The sequence below is a fragment of the Falco biarmicus genome, chromosome 3, assembly GCF_023638135.1.
Source record: "Falco biarmicus isolate bFalBia1 chromosome 3, bFalBia1.pri, whole genome shotgun sequence".
In the NCBI taxonomy this organism is placed as follows: domain Eukaryota; kingdom Metazoa; phylum Chordata; class Aves; order Falconiformes; family Falconidae; genus Falco; species Falco biarmicus.
In genome coordinates this window covers 72206139-72232701 of record NC_079290.1, presented here as the reverse complement: position 1 = coordinate 72232701, position 26563 = coordinate 72206139, and the positions used below count along the sequence as shown (strand labels likewise).

The 26563-nt window shown below is 38.8% G+C and overlaps 1 protein-coding gene across 2 annotated transcripts in view; it reads right to left on the bottom strand.

Annotated features, from left to right (window-relative positions):
• Nucleotides 1–19883, bottom strand: part of ELP2 (elongator acetyltransferase complex subunit 2) — a 45674-nt gene extending 25791 nt beyond the window's left edge. For both annotated transcript variants that reach the window (XM_056331678.1, XM_056331679.1), the window contains exons 1-10: nt 19747–19883; nt 19582–19660; nt 18369–18454; nt 16463–16613; nt 15111–15188; nt 10805–10869; nt 5429–5495; nt 4382–4516; nt 3338–3433; nt 1470–1570 (exon numbers count right to left, since the gene is read on the bottom strand). In XM_056331678.1, coding sequence (XP_056187653.1) covers nt 1470–1570; nt 3338–3433; nt 4382–4516; nt 5429–5495; nt 10805–10869; nt 15111–15188; nt 16463–16613; nt 18369–18454; nt 19582–19660; nt 19747–19878 — 990 coding nt within the window. In that variant the 5' untranslated portion in view covers nt 19879–19883. The remainder of the gene's footprint in view (nt 1–1469; nt 1571–3337; nt 3434–4381; nt 4517–5428; nt 5496–10804; nt 10870–15110; nt 15189–16462; nt 16614–18368; nt 18455–19581; nt 19661–19746) is intronic.
• Nucleotides 19884–26563: the final 6680 nt, after the last annotated feature.

Here is a 26563-nt window from a genome sequence, read left to right as displayed (position 1 = left end):
GTGCTTCCCTTGTGATTTTGCATGTATGTATGCACGCATACACATATACCTCATAGTTGCTCTAGTGCTCTTCCAAGGTTTTAATTACATTAAAAGATTATTGAAGTTACATTTTCAGGTTTTATTCAAGAGATAAGACCACAATTCCTTTCAAGCCGAACTCTTTAAAAATTCCCCCATTATTATACTGTTGCTTTTAAGATCACAATGAAATTAATTGATACTTCATTCTAAATGGCAGCGTGGACTAGTACGTCCATTTTATTTATTACCACTCATCCAAAAAAATACCATCCATAAGGAAGTGACTTTCATATGCAATGCTAGAGGCAGAATTCTAGTCTCGCCTCTGAGGAGGGGAATGATTTTGTGAAGACTTCTTGTTTATTGTATCAAAATGGGAGAGAAAAAACAGGATATTTACCTTGCACCCTTCCTCCCTGCAGGCTTTCAGCTCAGCTACCCTCCCTCAATGCAAAAGCGATTGTTGCAGTTAAACATGTCTGATTTGAACTGCAAACTGCACATCTGAGGTCTAAACAATGCAAACAGAATGTTGAAAGGAAGAATAAAAACTTGCAACAAGCTTTACTGCACAACCCATTTTTAGAAGCTTGCAAATCAAGCCACAACTAAGCATTATAACTAGGGACAACAAATGGCATCTCTATGTGATCACCCTACTATGAACTAATTTCTACTTCAAGTAGAAAGGCACAAGAACCTTTCAATGGAACAGGGGTAAATTAAATACACTACTGTAATACTCTCTTTTTCACCCGAGAGGATTAGAACTTTCTTTGTGACAGGAAAGATCATAAACAATGGTTGGCATAACCCAACACAAAAAATTTCAGTCAAAACACTGCAGTTTTGAAAAGCAGGTCAACTGAAAACAAAGGCATCTACCGAATCACTAGATAAATCTAGTTGTACTACCTGTTTATTTAGGATGATCCGCATTAGAACTGTGTTCAAAATACTACAGTGAAATGCAAGCATCCAGCTCAAATGGAAGAAAAACCTAATGACACAGCCCATGAACAAGTTACTGTGAGCAAAACCAGGCTTGTGAATTGCCTGTCAGCTGCTCTGTGGTATATGCTTGAATGCACACTCCCACAAAGATTAATTACAAATAATTCAGGAGGGTTTCTTCCTCTTCTCACCAGCAGTACGCAGCGTGTTACCTGGCCTGCTATACTATGAATGACTGTTAAGCACAGACTCCCCTTAGAATCTCCCCACTATGGTAATAAGAGAGCACAGAAGCAATAAAAATCATACTGTATCACATAATTTTTTGAAAATATAATTTTACTCACAACATGGCATCAGAATGAGTATTTTTGCAAGAAAATGCTTTTGTCTTTCCCAGCATTTTACAGTTTCTCTTCTCTACAGTACACAGATGATGCTGGAAACACAACTTGAACACAGTATGTATTGTGAGAAAGACTGACACTTACCTGTTCCAACCAGACTCCAGATTCCTTATCAGGTTCCCATACGATCACAGTTTTGTCCATTGACGCAGACAATATCCTCATTGGTTGTTGCATGCTGCCATCTACAGTACAAGGAAAACGATTACCCTACAACCTACGCAAATGCTTCCTAAAAGAATTGGGTCATTTTGAAATCCAGACACACTAAGAAAATTGTTCAGCATCAGAGATGTGCAATGCAGTACTTAAATGCCAGACTTAACAGGCTCTATGTTCTTGCCAGGCATTCATTAGGAGGTATTGTATTTTTCAGCCATAATCTCACAAAGGAAATGTAAAACACATACATGAGAACAACCATATTCTACTGTTTATTCAGTCCAAATTGATATTGAAACAAATGTAACTTGGAGGAAAAGCCAGGGCTTCAAGGACTGCACAGCAGCTCTCGGTTCTATTCCTCAAATAAATTTTGATGAGAGAGATTGTTTTGTTTTAAACTGTAAATCTATGCCAGTATTCACTGGGCCTTTTCCAAATTAAGGGTTAGATTCACTACAGACCTCAAAAGACTGTAGCACCTTGTAATACATACAGTAGTATGGACTGCTCCCCAAAAATGCAGGGAAACACTCCAGACAACCAGCCAACACAGCCAGAACCGGGAAGAGGGAATTGGTTCATCACCCAGTTGCAAAACCTGTAGAACCACTGAGGAACCCTTCTTGAGAATAGAGATATTGGTGGGCATCTCATGAGGTGGTATCTCATGTCAGCACCAGACCTTCTACCTTCTGCACTGAGAATACGTCTCTCAGATCAATCTGCCTCTACTGAAGAAAAAAAATCTATTTTGAGAACCCAAGACTGAGCAGGCCATGTCACAAAAGCAGCTGCACACATGCAGAAGCATGATGTAAGATGCCTGGAAAAATTCATGGTTTAAAGGACAGTTTTTCAAATTGCAGTGCAAGACTTAATATGCCTATATTGTGCCTAAACATTGCTTTAATTGTCTTTTATTGGTGTCTAAAAAAAAACCACCAAAGTTAAAGAACAGGTAGCTAAGCCAATATTTCTAAAACAAGTCCTGTTGTCTTTCACTACAGGTATTTTGACATTCTAATTGCACTCTACCGTTCAAGTACTGTATATACACTGGCAAAGCTGTGCTTTGCACTGGTGAAGTCACCTGCCATCAGTAACCCTAAAACATCTCACAAATAAAGGCACCTTTGCCAATACAAATACACAAGAGCATTCTGATTGGGCAAGTATGTCAAATCAAGAATCTCCTTCCTTTATATGCCAGGCAGACACACACCAGCAGATCAGTACTACAAACCAGGCTGTCAGGATATACGGATTTAGAAAGGTAAAGACTTGAGCAAAATGCAAAATTAAACTGTAAATAAGTTTTTTCAATTAAAGCCTGCATTATTGTCCTAAAGCTACATGCCAGAGAAAACATACCCAAGGAATCCCTGGCACGTCATATTACTGCACAGAAGATTGAAGATTAATCTTCTGAATGTTGCTATTTGTTCCTTTCTACTCCAAGAGAGGACTGCTCTTGGGTTAATGCTTACCTTCCGAAGAACAGACATTTCAAATACATGTATGAAGGTAAACTATTAGAGCTACTAATTCATACTGATTAAACAAACTAATTTGTATTCCATAAACAACAAATCGATTACAATAAAAACTGTACAGCTTAGTTATTTTATTTCATTCGTTAAAGAAAACATGAGTAAAAGGGAATATCCTTTTACTTATAAAACATTATTTGCAGAATTAAAACATTTTCATAGACCACGGTGACGAGAACATGCAAACACAATATGAAGACATATGACTTAATTAACTGCTAAGTGGTATCTTTTTACCTTTGGAAAACGAAGGTTGCCAGTGAACTGCATACACCCAGTTTTCATGACCAGCCAACACCGATTCCAAAGTAATTGCATATGTTGTATCAGTATCTACCACAAATCAAAGAAAACCACATTTCTTTCAAAAAGCCAAGAAAGACCAGGTCATTTCTGGTATCTTCAGTGAAAAAAAAAATCAACCACTTCCATCATCCACCAATATCTCAACAGCCTATTGACACTGAACAAGCCCCTTGAAAACCTACTTTACCACAAGTCCTCAGTACCAGACTGATGCTAATAGGTCAGCCTGTTGCCTCAGAGTGGCATCACAGAATTCCTGGAGAACTTTCAAGCAGTTTTGAAATAAATGCTCTGACATTAGCTCTACCCATACTCTTAAGCACATTTACATCTCCAAATGACTGTAAATACAAGCATTAAAATACTACAAAGAGCAAATCCAGGTTTGCAGCAAGTATCACGAGCACTTTTTAGAAGTAACATCATACAAACTTCATTATATTACCTAAGTTGCCTAATAATCTACCCCACAATGTCAGCATTGTGAGCCTCTGATATTACAGTGCTCAAACAGTATAATAACCATAAAAAGCCTGCACATAGTTATCTGTTCTCTCCAGTACTGTCCTAAGGTTTAAGTAATAGTAAGCACCTCTTAATGCATTTAATTTGAAAAAAAAATTAAAGGTATACTATTAAACTGGAGAAGAACTGCACAACAGCTTACCTCCCACAGACAAATGTATCTCCCTTGTACTGCATTTGGCGTATGTGTAACAATACTTGTTGATACTAAGCTCTCACTGCTTTACCACTTTTTGTAACACATCATTAACTTAACATAGTCACCGTTTTAACAAAAACTACACTTTTTCTAACACCTGAATAAAACCAATGCAGTCAAACTGGTCTAGTAATCTTTTAATGCAAGCAACAAACCAAATTAGATGGTAACCACCCTGTTAGGTTCCCTGAAACCATCAACAAATACACAAGTGAAGAGCTGTGTGCAAGAATCTTACAGCTGTTACCTACTTTTGACAGTAAAAAAATTCTCTTTCAATCTTATGGAATCATCTTCAGTTTCTGGAAGTTGCTTTGATTTTGTACACACTTTCCAAATTCTTATCAAACAATCCTGAGCACAGCTTGCTAAGAAAAGGTCTTCACCTATTTGGTTTAAAAAAAATTTTTAAAAATCATTAGAGCCACGTTTTCATTGCTTCTTTATTGCAATCACTGCCATGACTAACATACCATATTTTCAAACATGCACTACAGCATTACCCTAATTTTTCCTATTGTACACAGTATCATAAACTGCTTTTTTATTTTAACATCAACTCACACTACTATTTCAAACTCTCTGCTAGTTTATAACCCACTGACTATGCACATTTCTCTATTTATAAGACATGGAAGACATGATAAATACTGTAGATATTGTATATATACTTCCCTACTACTTGTGGCCTTTGCTTTCAAAATTCTGACAGCCTCAATACTCTTCAAAAACTCATGTCCTCCTTTTCTTTCTTCAGGATTGTAGCATCCTCTAATTCCTTCTATTTTATTTTTGGCATTGCTAGAACTTTTTGATTAGGTAATATCTGAGTAAGTCCTCTTCTTAATCTCCTATTACTTAGAAAGGGGTGGGGAGAAGAAAGTACTATTTTTCCCTCTTTCCCCACCTTTGAAAAAGCAGCTAACTCTTCCTCATTCGGATACAGATATTTGCATATTGAAAACTCCTATTAATTTGCATTTAGGTACCAGTCAGGTAAACATACTTGAAGTGAGCAAGACAAAATGACGTATGTGAGTGTTTCATATCAAACTAACTGTAGCCATAATTTTGGTAACTAAATGTAACTGTAGTATAGGTTCAACAATTCTTAACGTTTTAACAGCACACAAAGTTCTATCTTGATTTTTAATATTTGTACCAGCATCTCAGAAAAAAAAAAAAAAAAAAATCACAACCACAAGTGCTTAGGCACTACAGTGCATCAAAGTTGGAAGGATAAAACAGTAGTACTGTCATTAAACCAGTATTTCACTTTACTAATCCTTCATACTGACCACAGACTGCCCATTCAACGCCTCTTATCCAATCTTCGTGGCCAGGGAGTATTAATGTTTTCTGAAACTGAATAGAAATTCCTGTTATATCATAGATATGCACTTAAATTACCACAGACATCAACAATAAGCCTTGGATTTTCAAGTCTTTTATATTTACAGCTTCTATTATTTGAAACTGGAAAAATAAGTTGCAACTAAGGATCGTAATTTATTGATGTATTCTGAATAGGCCTTTTGAGTTTTGCCACCACTGGGTAAACATGTATCACATTACGGTACTTCCCATATATGGGCAGGAAAGAATGAGAACTCAAGGTGCTCACCTTCAAGAGGCTACAGTCTCTCTATGACACAGATTAAATTTTTAAATTTATCAGACTTATAATGGTACACAAAGAATAACATCCTGCAAACATGACATGGTAAGCAATTTCTATTACATGTGTGAAGTGGATGCAACTGCAGATGATATGGAAAATTAATATGGGTAAAATCCAATGTAAAAAGAAGAGGAGATGTTTTGGAATTATTTCATTCATTACTTCAAAAATACTATTCAAAAGCATATTATATTTGTAATATAATACTATTAATAAGAAGTATTTATGGGGCTAGAAATATTCTGTGTTTCTTAAGTTTATTGACTAAGTTTCCAAGAAGATATATATCAAGAACTGTTACCTGCTGATGGAAAACTGTATGAACACAGGCTCAAAAACACAGGAATGTAAACAAGTCTGGATTCCCTTTTAAGAATTTTCATTAGTAGTATATTTACATTTGTAACATATATAATACTGCCATTTTATTTTGATTCAATTAAGATACAAGTGTTTACTTGTATTTACTAAGCATTTAAACAATTTCTATTTTTCTTTGCCCAGAAAAAGCCCAACTTCCATGACACTTTTTGATCCCAAGTTGACTTAAAATGTCTGAAATAACCACTGCAGTTAAAATGTTAGTGTAGTTTAGTATGAATACCACATTTTTTCTGGCATTATATTCTGCTAAATCCCTTACCTAGGCCTACTAAGAGTTAAGATTAAACGACAGCCTCTGCTATCAGCACAAGTCTGCAAGGAGGTCTCTTTCCCTTTGGGGGAGGGGGCAAAAAAAAGCACCTTTCTCATTGTGTTGCTGCTCTTTCTCAAAATACCTTTGGCTTCAGAAGAGGTGGTGAGCAACAGTAACTCACTCAAAGAAAAAATCTGTATGAGTATGAAAAATGAGTACGAAAAAACCCATACTCACTGATCAGTGTTTCTCTCTTTGGCACAACATCCCTGATATTCTCCAAAACCCCCTCCCCACCAAAGAAGTTGCTGAGCTTCTCATTCTACATTTGCAGTCTTCATTTATCACAGAGATCATTCTGTAACATCACCAGAGTAGCTTAATAGAGACTTCCAAATCAGAAAGTTTTGGTTTTAAGCATGTGTTCTCACAGCCACCTAAGCCTCATTTTGCTAGTCACTCCTGCACTCAACGGAACTTTTGGATGTGGCGTTCCAGATAGACATTTATGTTAAAGACCCAACTGGTTATGTGTAAATAAAGGCAGGAACAGCCAGGAAGCAAAATCAAATAGTGACCTAAAGGTTTTTCTGAAGACTACATGTTTCCAGTAAGACATTAAAAAATATATATTTTTAGCAATTAATATTTCAGATAAGAACGAATATATAGGTGTTTTATTTCATTTACACAACCTCTGACATAATGCTCTGTATTCTACACTCACCAAGGTTAGTTGGTAAATTTATTCCCAACTGAAAGATTGGTTCAGGCTGAACTGTTGTTAACATTCTTGTCTTTTATGATTCCTTTCATGTTAAACAGTGTGCATTTCTCCTGAAACTTGACTTTAATATTAATCTAAACACACACATCTAATCATTTTCCCATTTTTAACTTCAAGGTGTTGGTTTGCTTTTTTAAAAAAAATTACCCTCATCCTCTCACATCAAAGAGAACTATTAAGAAAAGCAGACATTTGTTTTGTCTTTAGAGTAAAACTAATCACTTTGAGCTTATCAATACCACCCCAGGTTTCCAAGTCATTTCCCAAATAGGCTTTTATGCTCTACTTCACCTTAAGTCAAGCATGCAGTTCTTTTGTGCTATAGAACAAGCATTCGCTCAAGATTTTCAACATACTGTTTTCCATAAAAATAAAGATTGTCCACTGAAGCTAAGCAAGGAGCAGTGTTGCTGTTATGTCTTCTGCTTGGCTTTTTTTTTTATGTTTTTGCCATTTTCTTTGTCTCTCGGTATCACACATTCAGTTTCTTCAGATGTATTCTGTTCTAAAACTACATCAATTTAAAGCTTCTTGCAGACACACATGGTCATCATTTTTAGATGATACAGTCAAAATTTTTATTATTGTCTAGGTTATATTTAGAAGTATTTTGACCTGTCATTCTTTTGTTTCTATTTTCTGCTATTTTTCCTTCTCTATTTCAGTTTTCCCCTTGGTCCTCACTGAATACCTAAGAAGTTACAGTACCAACAGTTAAATTTAACAAAACCTCATGGTCCAACTCACTTCACAGGCTTACCCATGCCTTTTAACTAATTTCTGAACATTTTTGCATAGCAGCAATCTGGTCTTTTTTCCTTTAGGCAAAAAATAAAGCTGTTTTGTAGGTAGCAGAACTAATGAAGCCAGGTTCTCTGTGGATATGCCCAGCACACTCTGAGCAACTAACTCTGCCCACACACTGGGTATACGTCCTTCAGGACCAGGCTGATAGTATTGTTCGGCAAATTTGGCAACAGAGGTCTTCTCAGTTTTTCTCTACTGGACACTATTCAGTTGTTAATCTCATTGAATTAGAAAAAGCCTGAATTATCTTTAAGTGTGCCGCTTACCAATTAGGCCAAATTATTTGGGGGAAACACAGTCAAATACGCACCACAAAATCTCACAGAAAACAAGCTCAACATAGAAAAATTTTGGTTTAAAGCTCTATTTTGATCCTGTGGTTTACTTACTTCACCTCCATAAGCCTGTAATATCTCAAGCAGGAAGACATGTAACAGTTTCTGAAAGATTTTCCCCTGGGTGCTTTTATTAATCAATACCCTCTTTCAAGAACTCAGAAAAGCAAAAAGCCCATTTTCTCTCTACTGCTTAGCACAGTAAAGGACCTATGGGTAGAAAGTCTTAATAAGGATTTGAAGCCTGCCCAATCAACTTCCAAAACCAAGCCAGGTTTTATGAATAAATGTATTTCAACTGTAAAATCAATAAGTTTATCAAAAGGCTGCCTGAATCAGTTAACTGAAGATGCCTCATCCTCCTCCCTCAAGAGTATAACAGTGTCCTCCAAGTTTCATTAGAATGTCCCATTATGAACTTACATTCTACTACTTTTTTAGGATGTTAACTAAAAGAAGTTTCCAAGAATCACAATTATCAGAACAGAGCTACAGACTTTCACCACTGATGGAATGACAGAGAAGTTTAGATTCTAATTACTCTTCTGTGACAAGTTCTAGTAAAAAATAGCAGGATAACAGTATCACTTCCTTCAAATACTTTTAAAAGGTACTAGAGAAGCCATAATAAAAAGGTGTCAGCAGATGTGAGAGAACCTGACTAAAAAAAGAGAATCTCCCTTTAACAGCTAGGAAGGAATTTATGTCAGAAAGCTTACAAGGACGTTTCATTCTGTTAATAGCTGTAATACACTACACAGGCACTTCCACATGGATTCCACATGGAATCAAATTTGGGCTCTTCTCTTTGAGGTCTGTACAGTCTACTCAGTTAAAAGAGGTGTTCTGGAAAGTTAAGATAGACATCAACCAGAAGTCCCACCTCATTTGAAAAAGAGACTCTGAAGAGACCAACTCTGCCATGACAGCTGGTGAAAATACTTCCTAAAATTGAAGGCGTGAAAAATAACAAATGTAAAGTAAGAGTAAATTCCTTGTCCGTTGTATGAATAAAGTCTCCTACCTCCAGAAAATAGACAGCACCATAAACATGCTTACAAAGCTGAAGATGGATCTTGCTGTTTCCAGCTACCTTCCCTTATCCTCCACAGACTGACTGCATTTAAGAATGGCTAAGAATGCTGTTATACTCAGAAGTTTGGTCAACAACTGAAAAATAAGTTACATATATCTTAATATTTTTGGCAGTCAAACTGCATATTATACATTAATCTGAACAATACAAGAAAACAAGTTCCAGATTTCGAACAAGGAAAATCAGCTGCGCAGACCCCGAGATAAAAGTCTTTCTTTAGCACACTGAGAATCACGAGTGGCATTCTGCCATTGCTAATTCCCAGAGAACGTCATTAAACTGATTTAACTCATGAGCTGGGATGGGAGGGGGAGGCAAAAAAAAAAAAAAAGCTAAGAAAGCAACCATTCTTCGTGGTCAAGAAATCAACGAACATCGCAGATAAAGGATGAAGTATTTACTTTATTGACAACAAAAAATCTTATTATTGTATATGGCAACATGAACAGGCAAAATTATCCATAAAGTAGCTTTTATCTCTCTCAAAACACAAAGACGAGTATCTATTCATTAATCTCTAAGGGGACTATGTCTGAACAAATCCAGAAGAGTAAGTGGTTCCTACACATGTCAGTTTCAATGGGGGTTCCTGAATGGTAGTTCATTGGTGAACTGGGAAGTGTTCGGGGTTTGAAGTTTTTGTCTAAGGGAGTGCTAGACAGAAAGAAGTAACATTGACTTCTGTTTTGGAAAACAGTCATTCAACACATGCTTTAGAGTCTAACAAAACTTCTGAACAGATGCAAGAAAGGACAGAATCTCTTTCTATTGCTCCAAAGGAATATTTATCTGTACAAAAAAACTAAAGATTGCCAGCTTCCAAATAATATGTGAAAAGTGTGTGCGCTTTCAGAAGATCAGATACTCCTTCAAATACTTCTTTTGCCATTCAGAAGCATTCACCACCAACAGCTTACTTAGCAAGAAACATGTAATTTCAGATAGAAATCGTATCACTTATAAGAATTTGTAGACTAGAATTAACATAATTCCTCTATGAACCATTCAATGCATAGATACTCAATGAAGAATGACAGTCATAGCTGGTTTATATCATTGGGAATAGAAACACAGGCTATATTCACACAGGGATAAAGTAAGAAAGACTAACTTCTATGAACTGAATTCAACTTCAACATTCTGTATGTGCACTTCGTCACTACTCAGAAAAATGGATGAACTATTTGAACAGAGGCAGTTGTATGTGATGGCTATCTAGAGACAGACAGTAGTTATTGAAAAAGCTCAAAAAATATCAGCAGCACATACAAAAAGAAAAGAAGCAGAAGAACTGAGTAATGTTGTGAGCAAGAGACAAGATCTGTAATTACCTGACTATTCTGCTGTATAAACAAACTTATTTTGCAGTCATCACCACCACAAGCCAGTATTGGTACTGGAAAGGAAAAAAGAAATAAGTCTTCACTACTCAGGTTACAAACTCTAATATTCTAGGATATAAAAAAATTATATAAACTGTATAAAAATCAATATAGTATCAATAAACATATTAATAGACTGATAAGCATAACACTTTTTATGTTTTCTCAGTTAGACACCTAATACTATTTGAAACAAACTAGTATCTCAAGACCACAAAATTCAGAAGTTACTTTGGCACATAAAGAATATCTAGAAACTACTCTTTAGCATCTTAAATATTTCCTTCAAGTTCACATATCTGTAGGAAGTTCCAAGTATTAGAGATTTTTTATTAATTATTTTATTGGCGTCAACAGGCATTTGTTCTAAATACAAAAAGAGCAAGAAGCAAAAGAAAATACTCTGAACTAATACAGTTCAAGTCCCTAAATTAACTGAAACACATACAGATGGAATTAGCATAATTATTATACAGCAAATAAGACAGACAGACCAAAAAAGGGAGACAGACCAACACCCACTGTACACAATGATATGAAAGCAATTAACTTTATTATACACACACTCAAGTCTGGAGTAGTAATTCACTTTGGCCAGCTATCTAGAAAAGTGTGCAAAAAAAGGTAAGTCAATTGAATCAAACCAGACAAAGTTATGTCTAAGGACAAAACCAGAGAAGTGTATTACTTCATCTCTCCCACAGAAGATGACAGGGAAGAACAGCTGACCCTTACTCCACTCTGTCTGGGTCATAAGGTTGAAGTAGTACTGCTAGGGACCGAAATTGTAAAATGAAAAGGAGTTAATTACAGAATTATGAAAAAATAAGTTATCAGGGCTAGACATCTGCACTTCTCAAGTCTGGGTAGGAAAAAAAACAACTAGCTTTCGCTAAAATCAGCTCCTTCATTTTTTAAAAAAAGCCATCGCTTTATAGAGATAATTTTATTTTTACTATGGATAGACCAAAAATCAACTTGAGTATTTATAAGTTTATGCTCTATACTAACTTCCTCTTTCTGCCCGTACCAAATCTGCGCCTAGTTATCTGCTGTTCCTCTCACATGTTAAGTCACATTTCATATTCTTACACCTTCACCACTTGCTGCTTCGCTCCAGCCTTTAAGTCACTTTTCACCTCCATCCCCTCCTTGCTTTGCCAAAAAGGACTGCTTTGGACTGGAGGCAGTGAACTATTTTGAAAGAAAACCTGGTCTTCAGGTCCACAGAAATTGGGCAAGAGTGAGGTTTTCTTCCACAAACTACAATACAATGTATGTTCTTGGAGCTGGTATCCTTTCCTGAGAAATACATTTTATGGGCCACTATAGTATTTACACACTTACTCAATGGAATAAAAGTTTGACTAATAAAAGCAAGAAGAAAATTATGATCTAGTTGCTGTATCAGACAAATGCAAATACATTCACTCAAAAAGTTCTATCAACAAATATATAACTGGCAAAAACAGACTAGTATATAGTTTTTCACAAATGCTCTAGAGTATTAGAATTTGGATCTGATTGAGATATAGTCCTGCAAAGGAAAATGGAAAAAAATAGTTGGAAACTGTGGTCCAATTGCAATGGGTAGAGTGGGATCAGCAGAGTTTTTTAAAATTTTGCCCATGCTTTTTTGATGTGTTGCAAATCTGTTCTGAGGATAAAATTCTTACTGTCAGAGGCCAGGCTACGGTACCCCTATTATCCAGGTGGTAGGAAGAATCACAGTACGTGACAGAAGAGCTGATCAAGATCTGTAAAATAGTAAATCCTATTCCCAGCATTTTAGAAGCAGAGTTTCTGCAGACACTGCAAGGCAAAAAGCAACCAAACAGTATGAAGCTCTTCTTCAAGACACAGAAAACAACTGCAAAGAAACTTTAACTAAGAGGCTGCCAGTAAAGTGCTTAAGCTACGCTCCAGCTGCAAATAATAGTTCAGGATTTTATCAAGTCTATTGGCTTTCTCCTTTTGGACTTCTTCATAAAAAATGGTGCTTTTTTTTTCCCCCTATCATTTATTTCCAAGGACAACCTGTTAAAAAACTAGGTATCATGAACTTCAGTGTCTTTTGAAAGTTAAAGCATCCATTACATACGAATCAATTCGCAATGTGAGTTTTAAATTTCTTTGCTTGGTGAAATTAGAGGTTACTGTATATGCTTCTAGTTCAGTAGTTTACAACTTTCAGAAAGTAATTATGTATTTAATTCCTGACTTAAGAACTGAAGATTGACCTCAAGAGAAAAGCTTCTTTAAATCTTAATACAGCTGCCAACACAGCCTTCATAAAGATTTCAGAGCAACTCCTAGTTATCACAGATCATTTTCCCCTGAGGCTCATTAAAATTCCGAATTGCCATCACAGATTAATATTTCTGACAAAATGATCAACAGTGAGATTTTTAATAATACATTTTAAGATATTTTATTTAGATTTCCAAATTAACATACTCCTCTGTACAAAAAAACTTTTCAGTTATATGGATTACTATGTCAGGTTTAAGGAGAAAACACAGAACATGGCTATGCTGTATTAAAAGCTCCCTTATAGATTTCTAGAGGAAACATTTCTAATTATATATTTATGGTTCAAAATCTAAACTGTTCCTCAACAATTTCACCAGCACAGATTATTCATACTGGAACAGGCATTAAAAACATAATGTATAGATTTTAAAAACTCTGTACAAAACCTACACAAGTAATAACTTATTTGAAAATAATTTTAGCTCTTCAGAAAAGTAAAGTATTCTTTTTCAGGTTATGAGCACTGTGTTGGTTTGCATAAGTAACTTGAATTGGGATGGGAAGAGGCCAGAAGGAAGGACTGTCCTGTTCCGAATGCAACTTTAAGCAACGCTGAGTTTTGGGGACTCAGAGATTTTCACAGCAAAACAAAATGCTTGCTACTCCAACATGTAAACAAGTTCAAGCACTCCAATCATTTTTGTTTACAGAACCATTTAGTTTTAAGAATTAATACGATAATCTTCATTTAAGGTGTTTCTAAAATGAATGGTCACTTCTCTTATATAAAACGTGATTCCAACATTAAACAGATGCAGATGTAACAGAGCGTTACAGTGAGAATTTCTTGCCTGTACAGTATCATAAATGAAAAAAAATAATCTATTGCTTTGCAATATGAATTTTATACTCAAACCAGCACAGCAGACAAACTTTACTTGTAACAAAAATTCACGCTGAAGGTAGTGATTTTAATTTACCCTCAAGCTTTTTAACTTCAGCCCAACTACCACCTGTTAGTATATTTACAGGAAAAATAGAGAGAGAGGTTTAAAGTTCCTTAGTGGTGAAGATGCTGCTTTTGATATCAAGCACACTCTGGAAACGGACATTAGCATTTCCAAATAACACAACACATCTTGTTAGAGTTTTTATATCTCCCATAATTATCGTAAGCTGAAGAATAAAATAAGCTTCTGTGTAACTGCTCTGAAGGCATACATTCAAAGAACACACCAATGTGGAACACATGCAGTGAATAACTGAAAGCTAGATACAGTTAAGAAGCCTCAGTACTTGGCCTCTTGGGAGCCTGGCAGTTGCTCCACCCAGGCGAAAGGCTGTAATGATACTTAAACACAAACCTAATTCAACATATGTATCTGGCTTGAGGATACATTTGGGGGGGGGGGGGGGGGGGGGGGGGGCGGTGTGCAGACTTTTCGACAGAAGAACTTGTCTGTGGCAGGCTACAATGTCTGAACACTTCTGTTAATAGAAAACTATACAAACTATACCGAACAGGTTAAACTTGTTCAGCATCTCATTTTTTTCACATTGAAGAACAAACCGGAGATAAATACTGCTTGTTAATCTGCAATTTTTTGATGCAGGCCTGCAGATTCTTTTTCTGGATCTTGCCCTTCAATCCAAACAAGAACATATGCAGCAGCACCACAAGGAATGTGTGAAACTAACAGCATCATCCCATCCCGTTCACTTATAGTCCTGTTACCCTCCGTTTAAGCTCTCTGTCTCAAAAGTTTAAAGCACTCCATTTTGAGCACCATTTTGAAGACACTGTAATCAGCCAGTATTTTTCTAATTGCTAAGAAGAGTTCAGTGAAAATCTTTAGACAGAATCACCAGCTTAGGCTGGTTCCATAGAAAACAAGAAATATGGCACAAGCATCTGGAGTCAGTCAAATGAAAAATCTATTTGGGGCATTTCTTCGATTTTACATTTGCTGCATTGATATTCAGTATGTGCAGCTGTACTTACCATTGCTGCCAGGCAAGAAGGATAAGCAGACATCCATAACAAATCCATTTCCAAACTGCAGAATTTCAATGCATTTAGCTGGAAAACAAGAACAGACAGTGTTGATCTCATTCATCGTTAAGTATTACAGTTACACTGTCATTTCCTCCTACATTATGTAGTTAAAATTTCCCATTCAATTTTATTTTAAGGAGCTGAAAAACTACTGCCTTTTTCAGAAGCCTAAACAGCAACGCTGTCTTCTGCGGGGCCACAGAAATTCATCCAGCATTAGCTGAGTTGAAAGATAAGTCACTGTTCTCTGCTGAGTACTGAAAGTTGTACAGCTTCACTGCGGTAACACGTTCAGAAGCGGCAAATACTGCAAAGTATATCCTGTGGCAACAGCATACACTACAGAAGAAGCTAAATCCATTGCCACAAGAGCAGATAGAGGGATAAGCAAAAACCTGCAAACACCCCTGAAATCCTAGGAGTGGTTAAACTGGTAAGCCATCAGGACCAGAGTAACCAGCAGGAGAGCAGAAAAACCCTCAACAGAAGCAGAATTGATCCAGACAAAAAGGAAAGGACAGGACTTCACAGTGTTCTTTGGGAGCATGAGAAATGCCTTCCACAACGTGGGACTGAAGACTGGCAACTCCCATCTACTTCTCTCATGTAGGGAGGGCAATGTGAAATCGTAGAATCATAGAATAGCTTGGTTCCAAGGGACCTTAAAGATCCTCAAGTACACCAGATAAGGAAGAAAGTAACTTGAGACATGCAGTCAGTACAACTCAACTAGCAAATAACACTTCAAATATAGATTATCCTCCCTATTTATTTTCTTAGGTATTTCAAAGAGCTGTTCTCCCATGTGTCTATGGCAAGGGTCTAGTTCACCAGAAGGTCAAGATCCTATTATTCCAAAATTCATTTGACTCAAGTCAATAGTAACAGACAAATTACTAGTTTAATCTCACTTTTCTAATGCCAGCATTAATCGTTTTACTAAGTAATTTTACTTCACACACACATACCTCTAGTCTGCCCCCATGTTACAGGCCAAAATGATGGTTTAGATTACCAGATTGAGTACATATTAAAAAGAAACACCTAAATTAGCCAACACATCACTAATGAAAAGCAAAGAAAAAATCACTCTGCAGAACAAATCTGACTCAAAGCTGTTAAACTAGTATAACCTTCAGCTTCCAAAAAGCAATACAACGGTTTGATGTATCAAAGTCTGAAGAGAAATCAATGTAGCTCCATTAAAAGATGTTAGTATTTAGCCAAGTACTTCAATGGGTAAGTATTCATCATTTTTATTAAGTAAGATATTGTCCCTATTAAAAAAGAAAAGTTACCTTCTGAACCATGCCGAGACCAGATTCTCACAGTAGAGTCAGAAGCTGCAGAAGCTATTAACAGATTTACATCAGGTTCATCTGACTGGTAGACAGCATCCACAGCACAAACAGCTTCAGCATGGCCTTTGAGAGGAATGCTTTTCACAAGCTAAACACATCAGAAAGTTTTACACTTTTAAATTCCAGTAACTTAGCCCAGTGAATTTTTAAAGCCATTTTAAGAAAGAAAAACAAAATTAATACTGGAAATAAGTTGTATACCTGCGATGGCAAAGCATCTGCCAAGCTATGCTTAAGCCACAGCATATTCTAGGAAAACACAGAGAAGTGATACAGCAGTAATGAGTATTAGCTTGATAAAATTTTGTTCAAAGTTGAACAGAATTAAATGTTCCTGTGTACACTGTACAGACCTCACTATTGTTTGAGGAAAGCTGGAAATAGTACAGAAGTTAGGAAGAGCAGCTTTCCTCCCTTTTTTTCCTTCTTTTGCCCCTCACTGTAAGGAACATCTCATAAAGGTTTGGATAACTTCAGTGAAGTAGACAGCGCAGACAACACAATGGAATAAGTAGCAGCTACAGCAGATCCAGCAGCAGTTTCTTAGTGTGTTCTTGGAAATCAAAACAGCTTTTTCCTCATTTAAAATACCGCCATGAAAAAGCAAAAAAATCTAAATTTAGACTTAAGTACCTAATTTCTTAATGAATGAATACAGGTGATTCCATTTGTAATCTGCTCCTCAAAAAGCAAAATAAGAAGCTTTTAATTCTGTGACCAGAAGTCATCCAGCATTTATCCAAATTTTGTTATAAAGGCATTTGACATATCTTTGCAAAATATAGCCTGACAAGCCCCAGTAAGAACTTTGGTTGGTCTGATACAGAACTTTGCCTGTTTTTAAGAATTTATACTAGTCTAGAACTGTCATTAAAATGTGTGCATTTAGCTACATTCCTTTTCAAAGACTGCCATAAGGCTGTGCATCACATCAGCAGCGAAGGTTAATAAAGAAATCTGAAAGTTATTTAGAATAACTACATAAGCAGTTACAATAGATCAGGATAAGAAATTACTTATTTCTGAGAACATTACCCACCAAACCAGGTGCATTTCCCCCCAGTATGCATTCTCATGCATTTTAAAATGTCAAGTCTAATCTAGTTTGAAATAACCTATGAAATGGGTTACCTACACAGTCATTCCCAAACCAACGCCTAATAAGTAGGATTTTAAATGTTAGATAATGAAGTTTTTTTCACCTAAATTTCAGTTCATTCTGAATGCTCTTTTACACCATATTCCACTTTTTTTCCCTTAGATTTTATAGTATGAATAATAAGTTAACATGTCTCCTTATTTCTTCAACTTCTCTGACAAAACTCAATTGTTGCACAGATTTATTTGGGGTTTTTTAGAACATCTGCCCCACCTTGCATATCATCCTGGTAAGGTTACCCATACACAAACATTACACTGATACACAGGTTGACCAGAAATCACTAGAAATAGTTATAAAGAAATGAGGTAGGGTACAGGAACTGCCAAATCAAAATGAACCTTGTGGTTTGAAGATTTTAAGGCAGTTTAAGGAAAGAGATCAGAAAGCTGATGACTCAAGAACAAACAGGATCTTTTAGACATGCTAGAAATCCACTTGATGACTGGTTAGCTAATTTCTTAATGAATGATGATTTTAAAAAGATAAACTACAGAAAGGAAGAAACAACATTTAAAGTAAAACACAGCATGACAGAATACCAACAATTTGAAGGAGATATGTGGTTCAATAGTCAAGGCAAAATGAAGAGGTATGAATAAGAAATACAGACAAAACAGACAATCTGTGGTATGTGTGAAACCAGGGTGGGGGGAGCTTTAAGAAGAGGTTATTCCTGCTTACCTGATTATTCCATGTTCCTGTTCCACTCCATTCCCAGAGAATGAGTTGTTTATCAGACCCACCAGAAACTAACTCTGCTTCAGGAGCTAAAAGTAAGTTTTGGTATGTTTTGTGAACACTTACTTTGTAACAGCAGTCAACAACATAAGCAGTTACAGTGGTTACCACTCACAAAATACCATGTCTCAACTGTATGCGAAGTTTCCATCAAAATAAAGCATGGCTAATGAGTTGCCCTGTGCAGGACAGCTAAAGAACCAAGGTATTCTCTAGGACAACATAAAGAGAAAAGTTACAGGAATATTTAAAGTTCTATATGAATATGATAAACGTATCTTTCCAAAAAATTCTCAAATGCTACAGTGTTATATTTTCTTTGTTTGGACGTTTTGGAGGATTGGAAAATAAAGCAAGAAAAATCTAAACAAACAATTCAAAGCTTCACATGCAAATGTAATTCCCAAGTTCGCTGAAAATAATTTCTTTTAATCAATTTCAAGAAGAAAATGGTTTAGTACTATTAAAACAAAGTTTTTACCTCAGTACATACCTCCCAAAATAGCAACTGGCACATTACATTAACAGTCTAATCAATGGCTCTATTTCTCTTTGTCAGTGGGTTTGTGTAAATGCCTAAGGGCAAGAATATGTGCCTTTGCAAAGTCTGCACTAAGCAACTTAAAATCCTGGAATTGCTGTCAAGCAAAAGCCTCATGGGGGTCTCAAACACTTAAGGGTTTTTTTGTGGTTATGACCTCTATGGAACTTACAGCTTTAGTCTGAGATTTCTTAAAAGGCGTTGCAAATCCGTTTACCAAGTCAACACACGCAAAACTCCAAGCCCCTGCTGAAGGGTGGCAGCACAAGCACCACAGCCGCCGGTCTGTCAGAGCCACCGCAGCCCAAGGCAAAGCGGCCTCCTGGGCTGCCGCCGGCTGCGGGGCCCGCACACCGCCCCACCGGATCCCCTCGCTTACCGGGCAGCTCACCCGAGTCCGGCGGGTCGGACTCCTGCGGAACCACCTCTTCAAATCCCTACCGGGAAGTCGGGCCTAAGGCGAGGGCGTGCGCTGGAAGCGCTGCAACCCCCCGTTCCCTTCAGCAAGCCCCACAGCCCCTCTCCACCGCCAGCCCTGCCGCCTCACCTCCCCAGCGACCCCCGGCCCCCGCCCCCAGCGGAGGAGAGGCGCGGAGGAAAGGCCTAGCTACTCACCGCCGTCCCGCCGGCGGACCCAGCGCACGCAGTTCACTCTACCGGCGTGGCCGCGGAGGGCAGCGGCCGCCCGCCTCCCCTGCGGGAGAGAGAAAGCACCGAGCGTGAGGCCGCGCTGCCGATCCCGATCCCGATCCCGGCCCGGCCCGCAGCGCACAAGCTCACCGCCGGCTCGTAGAGGATGACGTCGTGGCAGCTGCCGAAGGCGAGGAGCCCCCCCCGCCCCCAGGACACGGCCCCGCCGCCCGCCCGGTTGGCGCAGCAGGCGACGTGACAGACTTCCACGGGCGCCGCCATCTTCCTCACCGCCGCGTGCGCGACAGCGCCCGTAGCAACGACGCCCGCGGGGGCGGGGCCTCAGGCGGGAGGGGCGGGGCTGGCCCGCGGCCGCGGAGGGGCTGCGGCGGGGGCGGGGGCTGCGGCGCGCCCGGGGACCGGGGGTCGGCGGTGTCCGGCGGGGGGCTCCCGCCGCTGGGCCTGGCGTGAGGGGAACGGGCCGGGCCGGCACCGCACCCCCCGCCGGCCGGGGCGCCTCGAAAGGGGGCGCAAACCCCACCGAAACGGCCGTTAGTTCGGGTGGGGTTTTTTGTGGAGGGGGAGAGTTTTAATCTTTATTGCACCTTTTGTCAAACATTCAGAAGTTTTAAAAAGTTTAACGCTACGCTAGTTTTGTAGGTTTTTTTATATGTTTGTGCGTGTGCACGTAGCAGTTGGTTCCACATGTCTAGGAAAGAACCTAACCGCCCGCCGGGGACCGTGTGGTTCCTGTCCTTGTCTGATGTTTCCATCACCTGCCAAGCCTCCCTCTGATAAAGAGTCACTCTTAAATTAAGTCACTGAGCTCAGGGTGTGTTTAATATTACAGTGTATTATGATGTCCTGAAATAACCCCCGGAAAGCCTGAGAATTTGCAGCTGAGCAATGGCCAGGGCACCAATGAGGTGATCTGAGTATGTCCGAGTACCTCGTTTTTTTAAGAAGAAAGAAATGATCATAGCAGATCAGTGAACTCCACCTGCTACATTTCTATTTTTTGATTTATTGGTATGTTTTATCGCCCTCCCTGCCCAAGAAATTAAAACCAATCACGAAAGATAAATACTGCAGTAGAATTCTGATTTTACTTGCACGGTCGCCAGCCTGAAGACGGGGGATTACTGGAGGCCGTTACACTACATGGGTGCACGACGAACTGTTTCAGCGCTTTGGCTTCACAGGCTCCAGGATTTCACTAGTTCCCAGTGGCAACGTATGCAACCTGCTGTCCCAGGGCTGCGTGGAAGGCTCAGCAGGACACCCAAGGCGCCCGACGCTCTGTCCCACACGCGCGGGCGGCCCTGGAGCAGAGGCCAGGCTGAGGTACAAATGGACTGCAGAAAGCGCAGAACGGCAGAGGAAGTGGCTGCCTGTGGCTGCCTTGTGCTTCCCGCCCCCAAATCACACCTGGGACATCCTGAAATAGTGGAAAGTGAACTGAAAAGCTGGAAAGGCCGGGGTGGAGGGAGAAGACAGCTCTGTGTGGCTGTGCAGGGAACAGGGCAGGCGGGAAAAGAAGCAGCAGAAAGCAAGCAGGCATCCAGGGGAAGCACTCTGCGTGGCGCAGGGAATGCTTTGGATGCTAAACCACTCCTGCCTGGCCTTTATCTCCCCATGTGCCTGCATGTTCACCAACACTGGCTGTCAGCAGCGCTGTAACCTGACACAAAAACGTTGCAGCTGGGCACAGTGGGTATGAAAGGAAGGAAGCAGTACCTGATCACATGAGCCGGCAAGATACAGCCAGAAATGCTAGCTGCTAAGGGAACAAATGATTCCTTGCAGAAAAATGCATGGATCCAGTCATCAAAGCATGCTTTGAGTGAGGGCTGCTGTCCCAAGCTGCCAAGGATGGCTGTGCAGCAGCCAACCTCCTTCTTGTCGTGCCCTGCCAGCGTCCAAGGCAGGGCTCCTGCAGGAGCAGGTCAGGCACTGCCAGAGAGCTGGGGCATGTTACAGCAGTTGTGCTTGTTGCTGTGGGAACAAAGCTGGCGCTGACTGTGGTTGTGGGTGTAAGTGTAGGCTTTTTCAAGATGGATTTCGGGGGAGGATTCCTCTATGACACAAAAAGTTTACTCATCTGGCAGATAAGCTGCTGTTGCACTTCTGTAAACAGAAGGGCCCTGGGTGCTGCTCCTGGGGGAGAGATTTGGAGATGTGAATCATGCCCGAGGGTGAGAGAGCACTGTGGCCCCATGCTGCAGGGTTTTGTGGGTCTAGTTCTCAAAGCCTTAGGCCACCACCTCTGGGATGTGGGATGGTGCTTCCCCAGGCGACTTGAGGGAGCACATTGCGATGGGCTGCTAGCACCAGGTATTGCCAGTGATTGCCTCCTTTCTGCCACAAAGGCCTGTCACTGTCACCTGTGTGCCATCCCAACACCTCCCAACACTAAGAGAACAGGGATAAATGGAATATGGGCTTGGAAGTGCTGTGGGGAATGATGTAACAGCACCATGGTGGTATTGCCAAAAAGTACAGGGAGCTGGGTCTGTATCAGGACAAATGAGCCTAGACGAACCTAGTTTCTTACCTCTCATAAATATTACATTTGAGACCAAGTCCTCACTCACATGGGATGCTGAGCCTTTGGCCTAACCCAATAAAGTTTTTTGTGAGTTCTGAGTTTACAGGATCTTCTTTTATCTGAAAACTGAAATATCTGGAGGATAGTGTATAAGAAATTCAGAATATTGGATAATTATAACAACCAATACACCTTTTAGGAACACATGCATTGTAAGGAAGTAATGCCGGTGGTCAGTGATGATACAAGGATGGAAAAGGACGTATTCTGGGCTAGTCACCAACTTGCCGTCTTAATTTGTAGCTAATGCCCTTACTGAATTCAATCTGTCCGTGCTGTTTTCCTTCATATTCCCAAAAAATAACTTATTCACTTTTCAGAAATACACATAAAAATAACCTTCCTCTTTTTCCCCCTCTTTGGTGTAAATTTTGAGGCACAGCAAGAACTCAAATCACTGAACATCACAAAAGGTTGTGGTGGTGCCTAAGCAGACTTCAGAGTTCACTCCATAGCCTTCACATCTTTCTGTGTCCCAGTGTGGTTCTGCCAATGGAGTTATATCAACAAATTCCCAAAAGGTAGATCGTTACCTATACTACCAAATATATATACACACTAAATGGATATATAGAGATACATATAAAAAATACACACACTCTCACACTAAACTTATATATTTAAAAACATGTATATACGCACTAAACAAAGGTTTCTGGGGGTTAAAATAAATTCACCAGTTAGATATTGGAATAACTTCTGTTATTACAATAAGAAAAATAGTCATTTTAATGGATAAACTCATGTCTACAAGTCAGGTTTTGCAGGCAGAGACAGCTTAGTGATCTTCATGTGCTCCCTACTCAACTCAGTTATGCCTGCAAGCTTTTATATAGAGACCAAGGAAATTCAACACTAATTTGAGTTTAATGATATATAGAGTTTAATATATTTATGTAACTGTCTAAATAATTACATGAAATTATAATAATGTTGCAAATATGTTTTCATTTCCTGCAGAATGTTTCCAAACTTCTATACAGCATATTTAGTCATATCTTTCTTTTCTTGTTTTATGAGGAAAATACATGTTGGATACATATTGCATGTATTGTTAATTGAATGCATGTTGAGGAGATATCTGGTCTTTGACAGATTAAATCAAAGTTTGATGCTTTACTTTATTCGGTGAGGCCTTGTTGGTGTAAAGGAATATTAATAGGCACCAGTCATTCTCCACGATACTGTGAAAAACAGCAATCATATGTTAGGTTTAAAGTTTAATTATATGCAGTATAGTTCTATAGAAGAATGTTTAAAAGTTGTTAAACTAGCAAAGCCAAGTACTCAAAGGCTGGAAGTCTTTTTCTACTTACAAGTTGTTGAAATTAGCCTATCTTTATGTGTCTTCATTGTATACATGCCTTATGAAGTAATCATTAATGAGGTTACTCACATTACCACCTGCTATTTTTACTGTAGGTCACTTGCCTCCAATAGCAACCTGGATGAGTAACACCTGGTGAATGAGTTAGCTATTCAGTATTTCAATTTCTTCTCATTAGTTATATCATGGCCCTAGGCCTAATTTGCTGTACAGTATTCTTAGCACAGAACTGTCCTTTTTTTGCCTTTTTTTTTTTGTGACTTCTACTGCCACAGTGCCTGAATGTCTCAGGAAAAAGGTATGAATTATATTTTTCTTTATAACATCACTGCTAGGCAGAGGGGCTTTATTGTATTCATTTTCTGGGTGACAGTTTCTTCCTAGGCCAGAATTCATAACAAAAGCACCATAGTTCTTCACTGATGGAGTGCCCAATGTGGAAGATGCAGAATGACACTCAGGAGAGGGGCTAACCACCCACAGCACCCATTGCCTCTGGCTGGAATTGCAAGCATTCAAAACTTGGGAATCCGATTATAGCACTGGGACACTTCTGACAGCTGCTGCAGGACCAGGGTTTCACCTGACGGGATCAGAGCTAGAGCACTGTGGGGAAAAAAACCCCTCCAAAAACTTTAGTGACCAAAACCATAAAAATAACTTTAAATTATTTGCCAGCTTTGTGGAGGGTAACCTTTACAACAGCTAGGAACAGGTCCATTGCCTTTGATGTATAGAGTACAAATCCAGCCTCTTCCTTTTTGCCAGCTGTGGGATCCGCTTTGTAAGGCGTTTCAGTGTGTGAGGAATACTTACTTGTGGGTTTGCTGGGATTTCTTTGCCTTGAGCCTGTGCCGACCAGGTTCTCTACCAGAAAGGATGACCAGGGACAAGTGTAATTCCCAAAGTTACTGACTCAGTCCATTAAAATCTCTGTGTCAGACTAGTTTTTAACTGCCACTGATTGATTCTGGAATTGTTGGTCCTGTGTTCAATAAAAGTTAAGATCTCCAGTGTATCTTGAGCATAATGCAAGCCCGTGGCATCCTTTACAAATACATTTCTCAAGATTAAAAAAAGCAGATATTATCACTTGAATGGCTTTAATTTAAAATGTTTAGAATAAGTTTTTAGAAACAATTTCTCTTTTAATTCATCTCACTGAAGACTAAAAGTTGAATGATGCTGGTGAAAGAAGTTGAAGTGAATAAATTTTGAATATAGTTATTTCCATTTTTCTTGAAGACTGTATTTGAAGAATTCTACAAATGGCTTACATTCCCACTGCCTAAATGGATTTCTGATTTTCCAAAGAAAAAATAAACTAATTATTTAGAAAGATCATCAAAATTTGCTCTCCAAACAATGACTGTAATTGCTGGCTGAAAGAAATTCCATAGAAGATCTCTCTGACTTTTTTTGGTTGGTTTTTTTTCTTTTTTTTAAGGAAGACCTAATGCAAACATGACCTAGAAAATTGCTTGGAAGAGGAAAAAGAAAAAGGATGAAACAGCTTGTCACATAATCAAACTGATTATGCATTATGTTTTTGAAGCAGAAGCTCTAAAAGGAGACATGATAATAGGCATGCATTTCAGAGGGTGTACATACACACACACATAAACACACAAACACACACACACATACACACAAAAGAAAGAGTATGTGGAAATGCCACCCGGAATATTAAAACCATATTTTGTACTTATTCATGTATGACTTGTATAGGGTATTGTTCTATACCATAGACTAACATTTCACAAAAAAAGAAAAATAAATTCTGTAATAATCTCCTGACACATCTCTTCATGCACTTTAAAAAACAACAACAAACAAACAAGAAAACTAACATGTTGAATTAATATCAATGGGTGATTTTATTTTTACACACACATATGTATGTGCATGCAACTACATCCGCTGTATTTTAATTGGTTTGATCACAAAGGCTTGTTGCACAATTTATATGATATTTAATAATCTCCAGAAGGATAAGCCTGATCCAAAGCCTTCAGTGGTCAAAGAGATTCCCAGCATTTGATGAGGCTTTGAATCAAAGGTGAGGTTACTCACACTAGAAGCTGGCAGCCTTTTTGATCTTTATGATAATGTCACTCTTCTCTGCTTCTTGTCACTGTCTCACACCCAGTAACTTGGTGAGTAGACGTATAAAAAGTAATACCCTTCTAGCCCGCTGGTCTGGAGCTGTCATGGGCTTCAGTTAAGGGGAAATACAAACAGCATTACAGGTTTGTAAGGAAATCCTGGTACCCGATGCTAAGTGCACAAAGTCAAACATCTGCTGAGTCTCAGAGCTGCAGGGGAACGGGTAATAGGGCACAAGGTATCCAACGCTCATGCAGCAGCCTGCTCATGTTGGGTAAAACTTCGTTGCCCAGGAAAGGTGCTGAAAAACTCTGATTTCTGTCAAAATCTAGTTTCCTTTTTAAAATTAGTGGGGTTTGGTTGGTTGGTTGGTTGGTTTAATGTGAATGTTGGTGTATATTGGTGTACAAAGCTTCCATAGTAGGCAACAATTTAACTGGAGAACTTAATGAACTACTTTACTGTTTGTTGTAGATGAAGCTGTAAGAAAGGCTTGAACCTGTCCCACCGCAGTGGCCATGAAGCACCCTGTGTCATTCAGGTTGGAGTTGGCATCACTGGTGACTGGTATTATTTTTCCTTTCTGTCACCTACATCAGGATGCAGCCTGGACAGACACGAGAGGCAAGAGAGGGGAATTAATTTTATTTTGAAGTGGGGGGAAACTGCTTTCTATTTATATGTGGCTCATCTTAAATAAGTGGCTCAGAAGAAGACTTCATACCACACTAGCATTAAGAAAACATTGTTAACAAGAAAGATGTTTCTTACAGAGATATAAGACTGAATAATAGTTGATGGAAAAGAAATTTAGAAGAGAGAAATATTGAGTGAACATGAGGAAAAAAAATCCCAGTGGTGAATCAGTCAGAGCATGCCAGCTACAGGAAACTGCAATGTACTGAACAGGAACTTTTGACACATCT